Source organism: Aplysia californica, unplaced genomic scaffold (genome assembly GCF_000002075.1).
Source record: "Aplysia californica isolate F4 #8 unplaced genomic scaffold, AplCal3.0 scaffold00027, whole genome shotgun sequence".
NCBI classification, from domain to species: Eukaryota; Metazoa; Mollusca; class Gastropoda; order Aplysiida; family Aplysiidae; genus Aplysia; species Aplysia californica.
Window position 1 is genome coordinate 244860 of NW_004797297.1, and position 16779 is coordinate 261638.

The 16779-nt window shown below is 38.1% G+C and overlaps 1 protein-coding gene across 2 annotated transcripts in view; it reads left to right on the plus strand.

Moving 5' to 3' along the window:
* LOC101864280 (D-aspartate oxidase) overlaps nucleotides 1–16779 on the plus strand; it is a 39806-nt gene that overhangs the window by 18048 nt on the left and 4979 nt on the right. For both annotated transcript variants that reach the window (XM_005091193.3, XM_005091192.3), the window contains exons 2-7: nucleotides 3852–4064; nucleotides 9575–9686; nucleotides 10057–10148; nucleotides 12300–12365; nucleotides 15214–15268; nucleotides 16645–16746. In XM_005091193.3, the coding sequence (XP_005091250.1) occupies nucleotides 3868–4064; nucleotides 9575–9686; nucleotides 10057–10148; nucleotides 12300–12365; nucleotides 15214–15268; nucleotides 16645–16746 (624 nt within the window). In that variant the 5' untranslated portion in view covers nucleotides 3852–3867. The remainder of the gene's footprint in view (nucleotides 1–3851; nucleotides 4065–9574; nucleotides 9687–10056; nucleotides 10149–12299; nucleotides 12366–15213; nucleotides 15269–16644; nucleotides 16747–16779) is intronic.

Below are 16779 nucleotides of genomic sequence, written 5' to 3' on the forward strand. Positions count from 1 at the left end.
GGGGTCAATTGGCGCTTGAGACTGATGTTTGGCGGTCAGTCTCGTGGGGTTTGCTGCTTTTGCGTTTCTTCATTCTCGCCATAATCCTTACATTTGCTGTAGCAGTCACCCCCCGGGGCGGTACTACTAACTGAAGTGTCTGTTGGCCATTCCCAAAGGGGATGCACAGTAGAATTGTAAACAGGCTGATTCATCAATGTCATGCCCATAACTGTGCCTAAACTGCAACAGGGAAATGCTGCTTTTTAATTTCCTGATCCTTACTATCGTCATTTCCCCTCTACTTCTTTTGTATTTTGTCACACTCCTGTGGCCCGCTATTTCCTGGGTGCCTTAATAGATCTAGTCGAAGCAGACTTTGTGCTGTTGACGCTAGAGATGTAAGCAGAGTAAGCCTGATTTCCTGTAAGGACTTCTCTGTTGACATCCACCCCTTGGCGGCGCTCATATGACCTTATGCTGTTGCGAACGCCGTAAAACCTTTACTAAAACTAAAACGAATAAAACAAACAAAAGCTGTAGCAGTTTTCGCACATTCTCGGTGTTAAATTTCATTGCTCAAAGATAGCATCCATCTTCTCTCTTTGGCAACTGCACGAGAGAGAGAGGGGGGGAGAGAGAGAGAGAGAGAGAGAGGGGGGGGGGGAGGGGGGTAGATGCGTGGAGACAAAGAGAGGGAGAGAAAAAGAAAGGGGGTACAAAGATGAAAAATCAATCTTGCTTTTCCTGTTAGCCTGTTAGCTTTTCTGAGGAGCAGTAGACTCCATATAATATGAATCCTTTTCAAACCCAAAATAGAGGTAGATTTGAATTGTAAGGACACATGCACGTTTGCGTACTCATGAGTGTGTTTGTATGTTCGTTCGTTTTTGCAGGCGAGCGCGTTTGTGTGTATAATGTGTGTGTGTGTGTGTGTGTGTGTGTGTGTGTGTGTGTGTGTGAGAGAGAGAGAGAGAGAGAGAGAGAGAGAGAGAGAGAGAGTAGCGTGCACACTGGTCAGTATGTGCAGTATAACACGGATGGCTCGAATTCGCCGGGGGCCGGCCTCGGTAGTTTTGAGGGATCCGTAGTTCGAGGGATATCTTACAAAGATAAAGAAGAAAAGAAACAAACAAATGGGGACCACAGGCACAGTTCGACGGATGCATGATTTCGAGTCTTCTGCGTTCGACCTATCCGTGTTATGCTGTATATATAATATATAAAAAGTTTACATCAATTACATTAAGTAACGAGATGTAGTAAATATAAGATGACTCGGTGCCATCGTTGAGCAGTGATTTTGTTGCGAAACCTGTCGTCAGCTTCTATTTTACCCACGCAAACCCCCGCAAGGTTATGATAATACATGTAGGTTATATTATGTAAATGTGACTCGGGGACGGCGTTTTCCTTAGCTTACTCGCAGCACTATTATTGAGCTTTAGAGAGATAAGAGTGTTCTCAGCTGACGCTTATCTTAGCAGACGTTTATTTGTAGTCCGAGGTGCCTCGCAGCCCCTGACCGTAAATTCTAGATCGGAACTGTATGTTGTAAGGAGGTTATGTGTCCTTGACTCCCACTCCTGTAGTTGGTGATAGAAAGTGGCCCTGAGTATAGATTCAATTTTGGAGAATTCAAATGGAACGCTTTTCACTGCTTCTCCGCTCCGTTTGATGACAAGTGTATATATCTGTATGTGCGGTGAATTTATGCTGACTAATATAAGTCGCGGCACGAACTTTGGCTTTAACTTTAAGAATTCGTTGCTGTCAACAGATTACACGGATAGGTAATGGTTGATTGCGATAAATGCTTTTTTTTTCCTCTCACGTATGTTTTCCTCCTTATTCTATTCAGACCTTTTCCCCGATTTCCCCCCCTTTTGTTTGTTCTGTATCTCTTAAATGGATGTGTTCACGATCTGGTGGTAAGCTTTCAGGTACATCTAGTGACTATCTCCTGCGATAAGCCTTGCTCAAGAAAAGGTAGTGGATCATCATGAACTAATTTCTTAGGCGAATCATTATTTTTCTCTTGTTTTCGGTTGATATAATACATGAAGTACTGTTTTTTGTTTGTTTGTTTGTTTGTTGTTAAATACCGAATCGTTGTCACATGGCGTCCTGTAACTTGTTACCCTTGGTAGAATCATCGTCACTATTGTAAGTAAGATATTATATTATATCATATATATACTGTCATATCATATTAATATGTTATAGCAACAGCAGCAGCAATAAGCTATGTAGTAGTAGTAGTGGTGGTGGTGGTGGTAGCGGTGATGGTAGTAGCAGCAGCAGCAGCAGCAGCAGCAGCAGCAGCAATAAAATAAGTAGATCTTTGTAGGGGAAACATGTGCGTGGATGCTATAGAGACGTTACGGAAAGGCTGTGGCGGCGCGGTTGGGGGGGGGGGGGGGGCGGTTACTGGAATACGAGGGATGAGCAGTACTTTGCGTGATAAATTCAAGGTCCTCTGATCGTGGCTTGTCGATGTTTAAGCCACTGAGAATTTTGTGAGATCCCAAGTTCCAAGTCCTGTGTGTGGTTGGTGGGTGCTCTGGTGTGGTTTTCTCCTTCTTTTCTATCAAACATACATGTATATCGTCCTTATCTCCCCTTCTTTTTTATGTTTGTTACTCTCTTGTAACACCTCTAATCTTATGGGGCTCATATATGATTTTATGCAGTTGTGAGCGTCGTAAAACCTCTACTAAAACTAAAACAGTTCCAAGTCCTGATTGATTCTCTTTGATTGGGTTTGTCTTAAATGGGTTTTTAGACTATCTCAATATACTGAAGCTGCAATTCGGAGGCTCCATTGTGGTAGGACTGTTGAAATTTTGGCGAAGGCTGTGCAAGAATCTTTCTGTACTGAATACTGAATACCTATAGTTATTAAATCTAGCTATTGTAATAGGGCTTAGGATGATGGTAGTTTGACGTACATATAGGGCTGGACAGACTTTTTACAATATTACATGAGATGAGGTAAATGACGTTTTTCGTTTCACATGTGGTACTATGAGAAATATTGGGTTTTTTTAAATTGGGGGACCTTTTACAAAGCTAGTCACTTTCATGTATGCACCTGCATTATTTCCATATTTTTTCATCATTATTGTCATCAACAGCAGAGTTTGTAAACATCCTCAGCGTCGGTATCATCGTCAACAATACCATAATCGTCGTCATGGCCATTAGCATCATCATCATCATCGTCATTGTCGTCATCATCCTCACCATCATTATCATCATCATCACCATCATCATCACCACCACCATCAACACCATCATCATCATCATCATCATCATCATCATCATCATCATCATCATCATCATCATCATCACCATCATCATCACCACCACCACCAACACCGTCATCATCATCATCATCATCATCATCATCATCATCATCATCATCATCATCATCATCATCATCATCATTGCAGTTGTCGTCATCATCATTCTCGTGATTGCCAGTTCGTTGTCACTTGTGTCACTACTCCCCATTATCATCTTCATTATCAGCAAAAAACATCTACAGCTTTATCATCAATACCATTGTTATCGTCTCTAGTTTCACCATTATCATCATCATCATCATCATCATTATTATCATCTTTGTACGTGTGAAAAATGGAAACAAGGCTACTATACTTCATGTACTTTGGGCTTGTTCTAAAGGTAGTCCTTTTGAATGGAAGGTCCTACTTGTTTTCTTTCCCTTTGTTATTTTTTGTCCATCTAAGTTGCCTTCTCCTTGAACTGAATGGCAGTTATTGCATCGACTTTCGTCTTCTATTTATTCAAACAAACAATCAAACAAGATGCCGTTATGTAATCAGGTCTTGTCAATGTGTTCCCAGAACGAACCCAGACACCATGGTGCGAGTAGCAGTGATAGGCGCAGGTATGGTGGGCCTTTGCTCAGCCATCAACGTCCAGAAGGAGCTACCGGAGGCTGAAGTGACGGTCATCGCAGACAAGTTCTCCACAGACACCACCAGCTTTGGGGCCGGGGGATTTTTCCGTCCATTTATGCCAGACATCGCAAAGGGTGTGGATCTTAAAGTCGCTGAGTGAGTTATTGTGTTATACGCAAGAATGGAAAACATTTGCACCTCTTAAAGCTTTGGCTTGTTTCTCCTTTACCGCGCATTTTCAAATCAGAGCCTCTGTATTATCGCCTCTGTATTTTCATAATTAGCTGGCCTTGATTCACTTCATCTGTCAGCTGAGAAGGAAACTAAGGGTAAAAATCGTAGAAAATATTTGTGTCATCGATTATTTTATTGTAACTGACATTGATGCATACCTTTAATATTAACGACATTTTTAAATCCCAGGTACACTCTTTTTTTTTGGATGTGGAAACATCATTTTTGGTCCCATAGATGTTTTAGTTTTATTTATATAAAAATGGGACAGTTTAGAAGCATGTTTTTAAGAACACTTTTTACTTTTTTTCCAGGGTTGGTCCATATTCCCTTTCCACTAGGGTATCTGCTTGGAGTGGAGGGAGATGACAGAGTCATTAATGGGTTTGAACTAATGCCTAATTTTGAGGTTGAAAGATACAGTGTCTGTCTTTGACTGAAACCCCTGATCATATTCTTCATTGATGATTTTGTTTACAACACATGAAGTGTCAAGACTTGACAGTAGGGACAATCGCTGATCTCTGGAGGGGGAGGTGGGGTGTCACTAAGTTTTTTTTATTCTGCTACTTTCTGTCAAGAGATTTAGATGGGAGAATTTGAAGACAGAGAAAAAGAAGAAGTGGTTTGAAGTCCAGAAATAAATTATTGTTAACAACAGGTAGTCTTCCTGAAAATATTTCTTGACTGTTTGGCTGCTTTATTTATGCTGTTCTGATTCATAGTAGGATCATGCTTTGCTTATAAACTGCTTTCATTTCTTAAGGTGGCAAAGGTCACCTGCATATTATTTTATAGGCTTTTCCTTTATATTGTTTCACCGCAGAATGTTTCTGTTCTAGAGAGAAAATTATATTATTCTTAGGTAATATTTAATTTTGACTCTGAATTTTTCCATTCTTTAAATATGTTTTTAAAATGCTTTTATTTGCTTCCTAGAAGAGAATCCTGTCACAATCATCTGTGAATGCCTTGGCCCACAACTGATGGAAATGGAGAATTGATTTTTTTTTTCAGGTCTCATTTTACTGTATTGAAAGACATTTGGAGCTGATTGTTATTATACTTTGACTTTGATATGTGACCTTTAAAACTATACGACCTTTTGCATCTTGTAAATGATACCAGGTTGTTCTTCAGCTGTTTGACTATGTTTTTATCCATCTCTGCTGAAACAGAAACAGTTCTGGAAGAAAGTGTTTGATGTTATATATACATTTTTATCTTAGGATAATATATGAAAGAAAGATAAAGAAATGGAGCGAAACATGCTCACTTCCACAAGTTAAAAATAGACTGAGAAACTGAGAAAGTTTGATGAAGGGAGAGAAAGAATGTTAGAGAGAGAATGTGACACTTGGAGTATGTTTGTTTGTGTGTATTCCTTCGCTTATTTGTGTTAATGATAAGTGTCTTGTCTTTGCATGTAAAAGACGAGCTCAATTTCAACTGGGGAAAATGGTTTATTTTTATTGAGCATTTCCATTTTTTTGCGGGATTGTAATGTCATATACAGTCGTACCTGTGCGAGAGGATCATTCATTGTTGAGGAGAACAGTGGTCTTCTTAGACAGACGGTCCTCTTGGACTATGTATTTAATATAGAAAAAATGCATTATATGGGAAGTGGTTGATTCCACAGATGACTGTCTTGAACATTCAACTGTATTTCTTAAGCCAGTCCTGACTAGCGAGGTAGAAACACGGTAAACGATGATTTATTCTTAACCTGCTTTATTTTATTTTCTTCCAGGTACACCATTTTGATCTATCATGATTGCATGTTTCTATCTAGGTGTCACTGTGCCTTTGCTTCCTGAGTAGGACCACAAAAAAAACCACCTTTATGTATGTCTGATGCTGTCTCTGTTTTTGAGGGGTCTTCTATAACAATCTACTACTATAGTGCGGTCTGAAATTTGTGGCGCAACTTATCCTCAAATATCTCTTTATGTTAACGGGTGAATCAGTGTCACCCATACTTTACCCAGTAGTTTTTATCAATTTTGTCTCAATTTAATTAATTATAGTTTCCCTTAACAATTGAGGCAAAATAATTTTAAACATTCATAAATCTATTTAAAAATGAGATATTGTGACAGGAAGATGCCTTGCTTTGATGCTGTCATTCTTGACTTCGTTGCATACCAGTGAGAAAGTTTTGTGCCACATCATTAATTGCACTCAAGATGCTAAAAACATGAGTTACATAAACATAGTCAAAGTGTCGTGATTAGAAGAACTAGGACCAACTTGTTTTTAAAAGTGCTTTTTTCCTAGCTCATAGGATGTCAACCTTTTAAAATCTGTTGAAACTATCGACTAAGATATTCTATTGGCATTTATTCTGGAATTTTCTCAAAATCGGCGCTTAAATGTTTTTAAAAAATATTCATCTGTTGAGACAAATTGATATAAGTCATTGTGTAAAAGTTGGAGAGTCTGTGTTCGATAGTTGAGGAAATATTTGACAATAAGTTGTCCCACAAATTTTTGACTACACTCTTCATGTTGTCTTTTTCTCATTAACACAACTCTAACGCTAAGGCTGATGCTGATGTGTAACTTTTTAAATTTAGAATTAAAGATGACATTAGAATATGAAACTGTACGCAGACAAAAGCAATAGATCTTCTGTATTCCTTAAAGGCAGTGGGGATCAAGAAGCATTAATTGAAAAGGGTATGTAATTAGAATATTATTATGTTCATTGATTTTTTAAAACTTTGATAGAGATACCATGATCACTCTTTTTTATGGACCTCGAGAATCAGAAAGTCATAATGAGGATTCTTTGAGATAGAATGCCTTGTGGTACAAAGTAAACAAAGCAAGTTTCTGGAGACATAATCATTGTTTAGATGATGGCTGCAATTGCTGGAGCATAGGATGTTTCTGTTGCAAGATGATTGAGTAGTTTTCTCTTAGTATCATTTTACTGAGATCAAACTGCACTTTTTAATGTTTGGATAGGAAGTTAACAATACCTCAAACTTAAATACACTATCTTTTTTTATAGTGGAAAGTTATGGAAACTGTAACTAACAAACCTTCTTTCATTTTTTTGTAGTTTCCTTCATTTACGATTCTGATTTTTTCTTCATAATTTGTGACAATTGAATACTGACAAATTCGAAACATTGTGCTGAAATCAGTCTCTCGTCAAATTAATAAAATTAAACAAATCTGCATTTTTTCACCAGTTTGGCAATTTTTATTGAATTATTCTTGTTGTTAGCTAAACACCTTTTATATAAATTTCAACCCACATTTCTTAGTAGGTTTTATAGAAAAACATTAATTAATGTCATTAAAAATGTTTAATTTTCAGTTTCAAAGTACTCCCAAGCTATAGAAGTCATAAAACTTTGACAGTCATGGTCTCGCTAACTTTACCTCTGAAATCAGGTGACCCCCACCTCTGTAAATTGCAAATATGTCTCATCTCCTGTTTCAAAATAAATGAGTATTTTTTCCATTGAAAGTAAGACAAATGAACAAATTTTAAGATGATACCAATAACTCCACTTGCCCAAAAACTGGCGAGCGCCTGATTCCACTGCATTGTGACACATTGTATTTATGCTAACCATTGAACCTTAGAGCTCTAACATAATTTTGTCCTTTTATATATATTCATATTTTTACTAACGTCCTAAGAGAAAAAGTAGTTTCTTCACAACAATATGAAGGTCCTACATGTAAAAAAAAATATTCTTGGAACTGTCTACTCATTTGACATTGTGGGAACATTTTCAAAAGGAAAATTTGATCATACAAGATATTCAACTTTTTCAAATGAAATGGCACAAAACTCATACAGGTATCCATAAGGATTCCAATTTTGGGATAATTATCTTGGTTTTTCTTTCAGTGACTTTACCTCATTTTAACTCATCAATAATCATAGGTCTGTAAACGTAAAAAATCTTTAACTTGTTATGGCAAAAGCTCATTGTATGCCTATTTTGTAGTCTGCAAATAAAAGCAAAATGTGATCTTTACTTCTGAACTCATGAACTCATATGATAAATAAAACTAAGACAGCTTGCATTTCGGAAAATTAGATTTGTTTTAAAAATATTGAGAGAATATATTGTACTGCCCCCATTTCATGTATGTTGGCATAATTTTTAAAAAGAATTTTCCGTGTTTTATTTTCCATGTTAGGTATATTTTATTGATCTGTAAGCATTTAGCTATTCTGTAACTGTTACAAAGTTCAGGGAGCCAACGTGTGTGCATGCACATGCTCTCTGTTCTGTGGACAGTGAGCCACAACTTATCTAGCCCTCTCCGAGTCAACTCATTTTCCTCATAGTGTGATACAGTATAATGCAGACAGGTCGAACACAGAATACTTGACAATACTTGAAGTTCCGTCGAACTGTGCCTGCGGCCCCTTTTTAAAAAAATTGTTTTTCTTTGTAAGACATTCCTCAAACTAGGGGTCCCTCTATCCACCGAGGCTGGTCCCGCCGAATTCGAGCTGTCTGTGTTATACTGTATGTGGTTCTCTTAAAACAGTTACGTTGGTTGGCATCAGATCTCCAAATACATGCTTGAGAAAGTCTTGATACTTTCAAAAGTGCAGCTTATAATCAATCCTCTGTAGTGAATAAGATTACGACAACTTGTATTTTAGAACATTAGTTTGTATACTTACAAGTTCGCTCTTTCCTTCACTTTTGTGTTGATGACAAGCGCGTTGTCTTTGAATGTAAACAAGTATCTCATTACTTTTTCCCAAAAAGAGAAAATATGGGTTTGCAGGTAGGAATGGGGGAGGGTATCTTGTACTTTTTGAATGCCCAAAATATCTTCTTTTTTTCTATTGTTTGTTATTCAGTATGTCTTATAGTATGCTTGACATGTAATTTTAACATACATTTGGAGATTTGCCATGTAATCTAGAGATACTTGTAGTAAGAGAGCTGGCGTATGTAAGCATATTTTGAGACTCATCCCAGTGAAAAGGAACTGTAGAAATTTGAAGTATTATCATCATTTATTTTAATTCTGTTTTAAAGAATCAGTTCGAAGTTAGCTATTTGGTCAGTTGACATCATGCAGGACTGTTGTGCAGGCTATCCCAGTTTAAATCCATGAGTCGCTCATAACCATGGTTGGTTATAATTATAGGAGTTTCCTTTGCTCTTCATTGTCTTTCTCAATCCTATTGGATAATGTTAAATTTTTGACTGATCATTTGTGTCACACGATGGGTGGTTGGTGGGTGCTCTGGTATGATTTGCTCCTTCTTTCCTATCAAATATCTATCTCCCTCATTTTTGGCACTTATATGACCTAATTGTGTTGCAAGTGCTATTAAACTCTTATCGAAACCCCCAAAAAACTGTGTCACACCACTTGTGTTTATTTAACTTAATTTTTCAAAACCTGGTTTTAATAATGACTTTGTACAATTTCAGGCAGTGGGTGAGAGACTCATGGAAGTATTATGCCAGCCTTGCTCGGTCCGATCTGGCAAAGGAGACGGGGCAGACACTGGTGCCAGGAATGATCGCCTACAGGACGCCACAGGTGAGAGCCGTCTGGAACATGCTTACATTTATTATTGTTTTGTCGTGGGAAGGGGATGAAAACCTATTATTTCAGCTGAGAGATATATACGTGATACTGGAGTTTGTGCTTGGTCTTTTTATGATAGGCTTTTAGCAGTACAAATAGCGAAGATATATATGCTCTCTGTAAAAAAAAAGTTAAATTGGACACATGTCCCTCAGTACATCCTACAAAAGAGACCTTTTTGATTTAACCATAAATACGTTTTGCCGAGCTTCTTTTTTGAAGGCTCAGCTTTGATTGCAAATGACTTGGATGTGACAAGATTTACCATCCATTTGTCATGAATAATAATGATATTATTTTTCTTTCCATTTTCCTCTGGCAGGACCAGCAATATGATCTCCTGAAGGAGCTGGTGGGAGATTTCCATCGTGTAGATCTGGAACATTTGCAGAAGTTGAATCTGGACACTTACACGTAAGATTTCGCTTTTTGTTCTGTTCTTTTATTTGTTCATGCCTTTAAGTGGGGTCAGGAGTAACAAAAAAAATAAAAATAGAGATGAAAACCCCTTTAATGATGGACAAACTGATATGCTGGTGTATTATCTCCTCTTTCCCTGTCTTTCTTCAACCTTTCTCTTAGTCACAAGCCAAAGTTCCCTGCCCTTTAAATCACCACTTTGTGTGCAGTAATGTTACATTTATAGGTAAAAAAACAGAATACAAATGTCTGGTTGCTCATGATCTACTGAAATATATTACGTTTTGGCTTGATGGAGACCAAAGTAGATCAGCAGCCCAGTGGGTTACCAGCGGTGGTCGCTGCACAGTGCAATGTGAAGAAGAATTTTACTGATCTTTGATACGAATGAGACACTGTCCTATTTGACTATATTCTCTCTCGCACATTTATCTTTTTCTTTCTGTATGTCTGTCTGTCTGTCTGTCTGTCCTTCCCTTCTCTCTCCCTCTCTGTCTCTATCTCTCTCTGTCTCTCTGTGTCTCTGTCTCTGTCTCTGTCTCTCTCTCTCTCTCTCTCTCTCTCTCTCTCTCTCATCCCTTTTCTCTTTTCTATCCTCTTTCCCTGTCTGCCCCCCTCTCTCTTTTCTATTCTTTTTCCCTGTCTCCCGTCCCCCCCTTTCTCTTTTTCTCCCTGTCTCTCTCTCATCCTCTGATCCTGCTTAAAAAATATAAACATCATGAATAATGTATATCGCTTGTTAGTCATTCAGATGTAAGACATGTAGGTCTCTTTTTTTGTTTCTTTTCCCTCCTTTCATTCCATTAAAGGGGAAGGAGTTGTTTGCACAACTCCTGATTTTCATAGCCCGTAAAGTTTACAACATGACGGTATGTGCTTGTCATGTGGTCGAGTCTCATTACTGAAGAAACAAGGCAAAAATACTTTAACATAAATTATAACTCAGTAAATATAAATAAAAACTCGGTAGACGTAAATTAAAACTCTGATGTTATTGTTCTGAGGTAGACCCTCTCTTTTAGAAAGGAAACTAGTCTAAATAGAAGAATCTAGATGTACAAATGGTACATACTTTACTGTGAAATTTTATATTATATAAGTGAAAATGTTTTTAACATATTTACTGACAAATTTTTATCATTGTCTGTATGTCAGTTTAGTTAATACTGTGGATGGCCGATGATGGTGAAAATCTTTTTGTTGGGCTTACATGACCGAATTGGGTTGATAATAATAAGAAGAATATTGTCGTGAAAGTTATGCAAACAGGTGTGTTCTATGACACACAATTAGTTTATGGCACAAAGAAGGTGGATTTAAAGTTCATGTGTGTATGATTAATGAACAAATGGTTTAAATGTTGACCATGTGTAATGTTTATGAGCTGTTTCGTGTGTGTATGTTTTCCTGTCTGTTTGTCTAACTTGTCTGATCACTATATTTGCTTGTTTGTTTGAAGAGGCTTTCTTTCACTCTTTCGAATAGACTAAGATATATCAGGGAGCAGCTGAAATGCTTAGCTAGGTTGTACCTGTAATTTTTTCTCTTTCTTTATCTTCTCATCCTCATTTGTGTCCTCATTCTCCTCGCTATCGTCTTTGTCATCATCATTATCCTCTTCCTCCCCCTCCATATTTTATCGTCCTCTTCTTCTTCTCGTCAGGCCTGCTCTTTTTTGACATGCTGCCAAGATATTTTAATACTTATAGTGTCTCTGAAGTCTTTCATCCTTATTCATGAAGACAAGGTGCTGAATTCTATCAGAAGATGTTACCCTATGTGTCCTCATATCGTCACAACACAAACTCGGCATAAAAGAAATATATAGCGGTGTAAGAGGCAAGCTCTATGCCTTTAGAATAGCAAACAGTAGTTGGCTGCAGATGGTGGCTTGAATTTGCATAATTCATGTGTGTGAGTGGTTGGCGGGTGTTCTGGTGTGGTTTGCTCCTTCTTTCTTATCAAACATCTGTCGTCCTTATCTCCCCTCCTTCTTTTTTGTGTATGTTACTCTCTTGTAACACGTAATCTATTCTTCGGCACTCATATGACCTTATTGCGTTGCAAATGCTGTAAAACTCTTACTAAAACTAAAAATTATTCATGTGTTTTATGTTTTTTTGTTGTTACCAAAACTGTTCACAGATATGCGTATGCCTTCACCACTATCATTGTTCAGACACCCAAGTTCCTTGACTGGCTAATGAAAAAGTAAGTTCTTAAGAAGACTTTTATATTGTCCCTATGAAGACTTTTTGTTGTCTTTTTTTAAAGGAAGTTTTACAATGTCCAAAAAATGAAAAGAAAAAAGCATTTCTGTCTTCCCTTTTTGACATTTTCAAACAAAAGCACCATTGGAGCAAAAAGACTATATAGATCTATATTCACATTTTCCATGTAAACAAACCTACAAATCAAATCAAATTATTTTTACAAACAAACCATTGCTGACTTCTATGGTACAATATCCTATTTTAAGCTGGGATTATAAAAATGTGAAGATTTCTGAATTTCATAGATGAATTTCACATTTTGATCTGAATGATCTCAATTTAGAGAATTTAAAATTGTGTGAGACCTGGAAATGAGAATGAGACCAATTGTAGAGACTCAACTCAGTGAATCCCAGTTTGGCTTCAGAAAAGGCAGGGGCTGTACTGACGCTATTTTTGCATTATAAGACAGTTGTGTGAGACTGCCTTGGACATGACAAAGGCCTCAATATCCTCTTCACGGATCGCGAAAAGGCGTTTGACCAGGTAGATAGATGTCAACTTTGGGAAGTCTTAGAGGAATATGGTGTAACAGGACAATAGCTGGAGAACATCATGGCACTTCATATAAAAACAGCCTGTGTGCCGTAAGATCAACAGAAGAATTATCGGACTGGTTCCCCATCAGGTCTGGGGTGAGACAAGGGTGTGTTCTCTCTCTGCTTCTCTTCATCACTTAATTAGGTAGAGTAAGCACGGCCTCTCAGGCTCTCGCGGCCTTCCGACCGCGTGGTATCGGTAAAATCGGGGTAATTCCGATCGCTGTTTCTTTGCTCTTTCGCTATAAAACTCCAAATGCCGTACACCTTGTAAAAGTTCAGCTTTTCCTCGTTACAATGGTGTAAGTTGTTTATATGTCTGATTATCAGGAGCTGGAGAATCGCAGACGAAAAGGAAGCCCCTGGCGGTTGGAATGCGTGGTCGGCCGTTTCAAACATTGACACGCATGCATTCAAATGCTTCGCGGAACTAGGGATGATTAAATACCGTCTTTTCATTGGCGGAGAACTGTAGAGCTTTAAACGGGCTTTCCCGTGGTATATAAAAGGCCTTTGGCGTTTAAATAGAAAGCTTTTAAAAATACAGTCAAAATGTTTAAAGATCACTTTTTACACAAGATATGTAAATACCGGCTTAAAAAAGGTATCAATTAAAAGATCAGTTTGTTTCCTATTAGAAAAAAGTAATCAGCTTGGAATTATTTTTCATCAATCCTTCCGCGAGACCCGGAAAGCATGTGACCTCGCACGCGGGGTAAACAACAGCATAGTGACGACTCGCTCTCCGCGGGGGCCGGTGCGGCACTGGCCGGGTCAGCACTCAGTGTTTTTGTTGAAATAACGACAGATCATCGTGTTTGAGGCGATAAAATACTGATTTGTGAAGATCTCACAGTCTTGAAAAAAATTTAGGCTCCATATATTTGTTATAGGGATTGTACTCTGTTAATGTGGAGATATTTAATGCACTTGGTACTCTTTTAATATCTGTCAAACATGGGGTTGACTTTAACAAATTTGATCAAATTTTAAACAACTACCACTTTCTTAAAAATTGACTGAGAGGTTAAAGAATGGTACCAAAATGCTCACTGGATATAGGCTTTTCAAATGGAACAGATAAATTTGGCATACAGCTGCTTTGAAAATTTCTGGTACCTACTTACATGGATAAGATCACAGCATCTTCATACCAACATTCACCAGTGCTGAACATGGTCTCTAAACAAGGCATATGAAAGAAAAACCAATGCATGCGAAATGGGGTGTCTCCGCAGAACCATCAACGTCACGTGAAGAGACGGGATAAGAAACAAAAGCATCCGGAATACCACCAGTAATAAAATTCACAGAGCGTCAAAGAGTCAAATGGTTTGGACATCTAACCAGAATGCCCAGAAACAATTAGTGGCTAGAGCTTACAACACCCGAGAATCCGGCTTCAAATCAAGAGGAAGACCAAGAAAGACCTAGCTGGATGGGGTTTAAAAGGTCCTGGAACAACATAACATATCTATCGCAGACGCTACACACCTAGCACAGGACCGAAACTTGCACCTCCCCTCGACATCCTTAAGATATCTGAGGAAGGAAAATAGTAAAGTAAGAATTGTGTGGGGACTGTTGCAAAAGTTTTATAAATAATCCTTTTTTTTTTCTCCCATTGCTTTTTTTACCTCTTGTTCTATGCATTGCATTTTTTTAGATTAAAAAAGTGGAATCAGTTATGTGAAAAATTTGTTTGGGTAGTACATCTTTTATCTGAAAATCTTCCAGATGTCTATAGATGAGACATGGTTGGTTGGCAGGCTCTCTGGTGTAGTGTGCTCCTTCTTTCCTATAAAACACCAATCTTACTTTATCTCTCCTCCTTCTTTTCTTTCTATCTTACTTTCCAGTTGTTGTTGTTGTTATCGATCCAGCAACATCTGGGCTCTCGCCCTTCTGTCCAATGCCATGTAGTGATAAGTGCAGGTTTGCTGCAGTTGCTGTAATGTTCCGTAGAGTGTGTTGTCGAAGTTAGGTCTCGGAGGGAGAAGGGTAGCTCTGATGTCATTTAGGGCTGTACAGTGGAAAAGGTGATGTTCCACTGTCTCATATGCATAGTCACACAAAGGACACATTGGGGGAAGTTCTGGGTCTTACTTTCCAGTAACATCTCTAATCTTGAGCTTTTGTAATATAAATTTATATGACCTAATTGTGTTGCAAGTGTCCTAAACTTTTCCTAAAACTAAACTATACAAATGAGACTATTCTGTTTTACTATTGTTTTATTTTTTTCAGATTTGTGGCTTCGGGAGGAAAAGTCCAGGAAAGAACAGTGAAGTCTCTTAAAGAGGTGTGTCAGGTTATGTGTTAAGACAGGCACACGGGCACACGTGTCCAAGTTGCAGGCTGGATTGAACAATTCCGAATATCTTAATGTAACAACAGCTGCAGTTTTTCCTGTTGCTTTTACCGCTTTATATCAGAGTAACATGATTGCTTGTAATCCCTACTGTTATCAGACTTTGAATTGAAAAAGCACTTTGACACATGTACTGAAAGTATAACCTCATTTTGGGCTCGGAACATATTTGGTTTGCGCTAGGGGTATGTACTAGTTTGCCTAGAATCGACCTAATTTTGTATTGTGACCTAGTTTGTGATGACAAAGTTTTCAGCTTATCTCCATGCCCAGAATAAAACCTAGGGATAATGATTAATGATGTGGCAGCCTGACTTGTAACTCGGCATGATCTGCCAGTTTTTATCCTGCCTTTTATTCATGACTTGGCTGCCCACTTAATGAACTTTGACAAGTGCTATTTTCTTCTTTTTGATGTTGCATCGCAGTCTATGACGTCAAAAGTTATAGTTTACGAATGTAGGCTACTTGTTTTGTTTTATTGATTTGTCTCAGCTTTGTTGCTTGACTCATTGTTAGACTATCAAACAAAACAAAATTGTGTCTTTGGTGTAGCTGTTATTGTTAACCCCTTCTCTGTCCCTTGAGCGGAACATTTATATTGAGCATCTTAATCGTTCCACTGTGATGTTGCGTCCCTCTCAGCCTGGGTTGGCTCTGAAAGGGCAGGCTGGAAGCCCATCTCCTCAGATATATCTAAATTGTGTCAATGGGGTTGTAAAAAACACTCGCATTTAAACTATAATAAAATAGAAAAAGACACTAAAGGTCTGCTCTTTTTTGGTGCAATTTGTACTATAATTTTTTGGAGGGTCGCGTCTCCTATCTTTATAACTCTAGTTATGAAGCATGTGGAGGTATGACAGCTGATTGAAGTGTCTTTAGGCCATTCCCAAAGGGGGGACATTTCTCGTTCAAACATAGTTGTAAATGGGCTGAATCATGTCACGCTCATAACTGTGCCTGATCTACAACAGGGAACTGCTGCTTTTTCTATCCTGATCCTTACTATTGTCATTTTCCTCTACTTCTTTTGTATGTTTGTCACTCTCTTGTGACCTGCTATTTTGGGGTGCCTTGATAGTCGAAGCAGACCTTGTGCTGTTGAAGCTAGAGAGGTGAGCAGTCTAAGTCTGATTCCCTGTAAAGACTTCTCTGTTGACACCCACCCCTTGGCGCTCATATGACCTTATGCAGTTGCGAGCGCCGTAAAACCCTCTACTATTTTTTTTTTTTTAAGAAAAAAAAAAGAATTTTGTCTTTTAGTCTTGCTTTTTCATTTGCATAAATCTCTCTATGTCTTTCAGCTGAGCAGCTCTTTTGACATTGTGGTCAACTGCTGTGGCCCAAGAGCTCAAGAGCTTCTTGATGACAAGTCGTGTTTCCCTATCAAGGGTCATATTGTCATGGTCAGTGTTCCCTCAGTGTGCTCGTTCATTTTT